The 6611-nt window shown below is 27.9% G+C and overlaps 1 protein-coding gene across 1 annotated transcript; it reads left to right on the forward strand.

Moving 5' to 3' along the window:
- The first annotated feature begins 3303 nt into the window (after positions 1 to 3303).
- On the forward strand, positions 3304 to 5726 carry LOC100575870 (protein mono-ADP-ribosyltransferase PARP12-like). The gene is made up of 4 exons (XM_003240969.4): positions 3304 to 3561; positions 4466 to 4583; positions 5024 to 5279; positions 5433 to 5726. Exons 1-4 carry the CDS (start codon positions 3545 to 3547, stop codon positions 5600 to 5602), a joined length of 561 nt encoding a protein of 186 aa, XP_003241017.1. The 5' UTR covers positions 3304 to 3544; the 3' UTR covers positions 5603 to 5726.
- Positions 5727 to 6611: the final 885 nt, after the last annotated feature.

Consider the following 6611-nt stretch of genomic DNA (forward strand, 5'->3'; position numbering starts at 1 on the left):
TATGTTTAATTATTTCTACGAATTCAGCAGTTAAAATTTAATTTAATAAAACTATCAACTTGATAGAAATTAGAATTATATGATGATATAAGAAAATATTACAGCTAACATGAAGGAACAACTCACATTTTTTTTTTTTTTTTATTTCAAGCTGGAACACCAAAGATTATTAGCACTTATCAATTACCTATACAAGTACAATATATTATATTGTATATTAATTATTTAAATTCATTCTTTGGATTGATTTTTTTTTTTTGTAACATTAGACTTTAAGAAAAATAGATTAAAGGGACTAACAGGTAGTTATATAAATAATAAATAAAATTTCTTTGGAATTAGGGGCTGATCCTGCATACACCGCTCCTGCTCTGAATATTTTTTCGTACGAAATGATCTATAATTTATATGATTGAATTAAAATTTAATATATCCGTTACTGCAATGACTACTATTCATTACGGAGTATTCACGAAATCTATAGATGGGTTTTCTAAAAGAGAGTATAACTTCCACTGGGTTTTTTCTTTTTCTTTTTTGAAAATAAGCCTCGATAATTGGACTATGGCTGGGGCTTATTTATTATTATTATGAAATAATTACTAATAGAACTTTGATAGCTCAACAAGTATAATAATATGTACAATATAGAACAAAAACACTTGTGTTATTGAATAAAACCAGCTTCCAATATAACAAATTGATTGTGCTCAAATTATATTTATTGAAAATAAACCAAAAACCATCAGTAGGTTATGCCCGAAGCACTTCTGTTACAACTGTATTGGAAAACATAATATTTTCATCGCCATGATGAACAGAACAAACTCTAATATACGACATGTCTGCGACTTCCATACATAGCTGTCAATTAATTAATTAATGACTCATGACAACTGAAATTTTGTGAGGCGTACAGTTGATAGGCTTACACATTTATCCTATCATAATATATTATAGAAGATCCACGGTTCAATAAAAAAAAAACTAAAAAGTAACAACAACTCACCCGTCTACATCACTTATTGCAATATGCATATGGGCGATGAAAATGATAATTTTGTTTGTCACATTTGCTCCTGAAAATAACTGAATAACCATCATCTGCTGTCATCTGCACGTTCCAATAATATATAATGATCGATGAAGAGATGTCGCCCGTGACTTTCTGTTTAAACTAATCGCACATCTAACGTCATTGTATACGAAGAAAATATTGAACAACAACACATTTACTTGCTGTATGCTTATAACTTGTTGTTTGTATATTGCCGTATAAAATATGTAAAGTAATCCCTCGTTATTCGCGAAGGTTACGTTCCAGCAAACCTGCGCGGATAACGAAACCGCGGATAACGAGATCAGTGGTTATCATAGACCCATAAGTACATATATGTATGTATAATTTATATGTGTTATACCTATAGCGATATAATAACAATTATCTACAATTGTCAAAAATAAATTTCTACAGTGTTCGGGTAATAACAGTAAAACGTTATCGCAATCGCAATCGCATTAATAATGTGTTATCGTGGACCCAACCGCGGATAATCGAAACCGCGAATAAAAAAAACGCGGATAACGAAGGATTACTGTATAATATTATAAAATTAGGAATAACCACTATGATTTCGTAGATGTCGAATGTTCCTCGTCATTGAATAAGAATAGATGAATTGCAATATACTAGATCATTGCGAACAAAGTGAATCCTGTGTAAATACCAAACTGTTTCTGTCTGTCAGAGTTAGCCTATCAAAGTCATTTATTTATCTTTAAACGCTCTTAAAAAGTAATCGTGAATTTTTTTTTAATTTAAGCACCTGACAGTGTAAGCAAAATTAATAATTATACATATTATTAAACATTTTTTTCCCTATTATTTTTAAAAGTAGGTACTGAGAATTTTCAATTTTGATCTTCTAAAAGTACCAACTATAGTCACTAGATTCAATTTGTTACCAGAAAACTCCATCGAAGTTGTCGATAAGATCTTTTTTCCACCAGACTCACACAACAAAAACACATCATCGTAAAATCAATATATTCAACACTCCACTTAGAATCAATGAAATAATAATAATAAGAAGAATAATATTAGTGACTATACATACGATACATTACAATTTACAATACGTAGAAAAAGGTAAGTAAATATACAATTTATTAAACAACAAAATAAAATTTGCTAAGTAGGTATATTATGTTTTCGTATTAGTGAGTAGATTTCCCAGACTTTTTTATGGGTTAAGGCTTTTGAGGTCATTAGTCGGAAAGTTATTTTTAGTCGGTTTTTACTGTGGGGAGGCTACGGTTTGGAACACTTGTATATGTGGCGAAGATTTTTCACTAAAAAGTATAAACCCGGCTGCTGATCCATCCAGGAGCTAGCGACACCGGCTTATGCTTGACCTCAGAACATGTTAGTGACTATGGCCGACCATTGCACCACAACTGACTATAATGAATATCTTAATTGTATCGATTTAGTACCTTTTAGTCCTGGATAACTGTTTAAACAGAAGGCCTATATTGTTGGTTTTTAGCCTGGATTATAGATCATTTAAATCTACTTATGTGCATCAAAAAGTAAATTTTCTAAAAAAAAGTGATTTAGACACTTTTGGTTTTGAGACCGTGCATGAATCCGTGAAAGGAAACAAAACGTAAAATAAGTTGAAATGCTATAAAATCGATTGATATAATAATATTTTTTTTACCGTTGTGTGCGTTTTCAAATAGGTATAAAAAATTAATCAAAATAATAAAATATAGAATAACAGTTATAATAGTAATACGACTATACGATATTTAGAAATTTGATGTCAAATTTAAAACTAATAAAATTAACCATTTGAAATTAATAATTTGATGAATACTTTACACAGTTTAATTTGTGTTATCTATATGGCTATATATGTACATTTTGTTTCTATGATACCTATCTACACATTGCATGAGTGATTGAAAAAACTAAATTGAAGTTCATTATTTTGTTTTTTTTAAATGGATCCGATACTTTTAATAACTATTTATTACACAAACTAGTAATATAATTAAAAAATCTTAAAACATAATACCTATGTATATTTCTTATGATGTTTACTTGAGATTGTTCATTCTACTTTTAAACTATTTTTAGATTCTGTATTTATTTATTCCTATTTTATTGTTTATAAATTCTTCAATTTTACTTTTTAAAATCAAATTTAAGGAGGAGTGTCAACATTTGGAATACGATTTACTCAACAATTTAAAAATTATGTTTTCAGGTTTTTTTTAACATTAAATACTTGTTTTATTGACACAATGTACAAAAACTTCTGAATGCTCTAAAGTAAAAGTTAACACTGAACACGATTTAAATGTTTCAATATTATTATTCAATGTGTATCATAGAAACAACATTTACATAAAAAACACAATTAAACTGTATTGATATCAAATAAACAAAATTATTAAATTTTAAATTTATCTAAAGATTTAGATATTTCTAAACGTATTTTTACAAACTACCCAGTATCCCACACTATAAATAATCATGTCTACACAACATATGTAAGTACCTATACTATATAATTTAATACTTATTAATTTACAAAGCATAATATATTATTATCAAACCACCTTTATGGAAAGTTTGATCAAATCTATTTGTCACCAATGGAAGTCGGTATATATTATAAATATAGCATTTAAAAATAATAATTACTATAGTAATTATTATCAAGTAAGTATGGGTCATGAACCAGGGAGGCTACAGCTCTGTTGTACAAGTATACTTGCCTACAGCCTTCTAGTGTTCTTGTTAAGGATGTGTTAAATTTGAATTCAGTGATCAAACACTGCATACAAGCAATATGTACGGTTTTACAAATGTTGTGAACATTTAAACTTCAAACGTTTTTAGATTGTACTTGTGTATTTTTGATATTTTTAAATTTGTATAAGGAAAATGTAAGAGAGATGTTGTATTCAATGTTTAAAATCGTTTTTATTGAAATTAGTGAAATTGTTATAAACATTTATAGAAAAAATAACTAAAAAAGTAAAAAATGTATAATGCCTATAAGTAGCTTAAAATTAGTCTAAAATTTAAATACTTTGAAAATCCTATTAGGTATAGAAAATTATAATTTAAGATTTAAGTAATAGTCGATTGTTTTAAGTTCAAACTTTCAAAGGGTTAATATTTATTGAATAATAATAAAAAAAAACAAAAATATTTTGAAAGTAAATTGTTTTTATTCGTTTTAATATCCATATCCAGCTATTTCGTTAAGCATATTTCATTAAAACTTGTTAAAATTCCAAAATACAGACTTATTATCTTTCCATAAGCCCTGCACCCCTGCCATAACACATAATGATTAATAATATTATATTCATAAAATAACAGACTACCTACAATATATATTTATAAATAATATTATTCATTGCATTTTATACACCTTATTTTAAGACGTTTTTCTCAATCAAAAATGTTGAGAAAAATGTATAGGAGAGAACTACTAGAAGACTATGATGACTACGAATATTCCAGAAAATCATTTTTTACCAAGATCGACAGTAATTTTAATGTAAGCTTCAACTTATTTCAATTATATTATTATATATCATAACTCATAAGGCATAAAACAATTGGAACATTAAAGAATTGAAAAGTAAATTTCACTGTTTGTTAAACTAAACATTTGGTCGAGTTTCGAGATATTTTAAATAGATATAATTTATTTTTAATGGGGATTATTTTAATGTGTGCCACTGAATGGAATTTAAAATAATATTAGATCGATTTAGAGTTAGTTTAGTTTGGTTCGATAAAAAAAAAATTCATAAACTATAACCAAATTACTTTCTCAAAAAAAAAATATATATATATATATATATATTTATACATACAATTTACAAATATTGGCTAATCAATAGATCAACTTAAAAAAATAATCGTTCAATAAATTATAATACCAATAATAATAACCTAACCTAACCTAACCTAACCTATATATCTAAATTATAGATTTTGAAAGTACAAAAAATTAACAACCCTCAACTGTATGGCTTATATTTATTGCATAAGGAAGAGATGAAACTAGATAATAGCATCGGTGACGTAAGAGAGGAGACATTGTTTCACGCAACATCCGTAAAAAATGCGAAAAGTATTGCTCGTAACAATATTGACTGGCGATTAACAGGGAGAACCAGATTTGGAAAAGGTGCGTGTTTTTCACCGAATGCACCTTATGCCCATCAATATGCGGGCAGGAAGGGAGGTAAATAAACTATTCACAATGACCAATGCAGCCAATGACCTTTGTAGTCGAGGCCTTGAATGTATAATAAAATTAAAAAAAACTATTGGAAACATTTAGAACATTTGAAAGGTACTTTAATTAATATATATTTCAATCTTTGTATGATTTTAGCATTTGTAGTTGTGAAAGTGCTTGTAAAAAAATTTGAAACAACAGGCATTAATTACGACCTAGAAATACCTTCGACAAACTGTGACACTACACTAGGAAACGAGGGAAACGTTTATGTCAAATACGACGATCATACTTTTATCCCGAAATATATTGTTCATTATTCCTAAAACATAAAAGTATTGACGTTTTTAATTTCAAAGCGATGCACACACGAACATTTTAATCGGATTTATAAAATCAAAATTATAATAATGAATTATTTGAATATACGTTGATTTTAGCTAATTATAATTAAAAGACTTATTTACTCCATCTATAGTGGCCCAGGGCCCTGTTCTAAATGTATTGTAATAGGTTATAACAGTTTTAACTTTTTTTTAGGTCTGGTACACTTAAACTCCTTTTATCCTAATAATGGTAAAATATAAGTTATAACCGATATAATTGTGGAAAATCAGTAGTAACCGTGAGTCTATTATTATATTTTAAAATTTAAAAATAAAATCTGACATTGTGAAAACAATAATTAAAAAATATCTAATTTGCTACCCAAAATTTTCCATACTATGATAATGCTGTTAAATTTGGTTAAAAAAAAAATACCCAAGCTCAGTTGTAATTATCACACGAAAAATCTTTCTAATTTAGTTACGAGTAAGTAATATAGATTCCGCGATTTTGAGCCAATATACCTACTTATATATTATTTATAATATTAATACGATGATAATTAATATATTTTCTTATATTATTCCGTCGTAAACAGGATAACAGGATAAATCAATCTTCTTGAAATCTCATATAGTGCATACTAAAAAGTGCACTAGATATAATAGTGCGGATATTTTTAACGGATGTCAGTTTGCAAAAGGGTAATAATAATATGACTGATGCGAATCTATTATACTATAGTGCAACCTTTTACTGCTCAAGTATCCGTGTAAGTGTCTTCCATTATTATTATTACTATGCGTCATACTTACAATGTATATACTCTGTTTCAAAAGAGAACATACCGGTCGGCGACCAATTAATATCCGGCGGTGCGCATCCCCCACCAATTTTCCATTGTTACCGTGATCACGTGGTTTTCACCGCACCAATCGAATCATTTGACATGCGCGAAAGCGGTATGTTCTCTTTTGAAAAGGAGTATAGTCGTATAGATACATCGAT

Source organism: Acyrthosiphon pisum, chromosome A3 (genome assembly GCF_005508785.2).
Source record: "Acyrthosiphon pisum isolate AL4f chromosome A3, pea_aphid_22Mar2018_4r6ur, whole genome shotgun sequence".
Lineage (NCBI taxonomy): Eukaryota > Metazoa > Arthropoda > Insecta > Hemiptera > Aphididae > Acyrthosiphon > Acyrthosiphon pisum.

Coding starts and splice junctions, on each gene's coding strand:
- LOC100575870 (XM_003240969.4), top strand. Junction 4,584..5,023: donor AGATCGACAGTAATTTTAAT/GTAAGCTTCAAC, acceptor TCTAAATTATAG/ATTTTGAAAGTACAAAAAAT. Junction 5,280..5,432: donor ATATGCGGGCAGGAAGGGAG/GTAAATAAACTA, acceptor GTATGATTTTAG/CATTTGTAGTTGTGAAAGTG.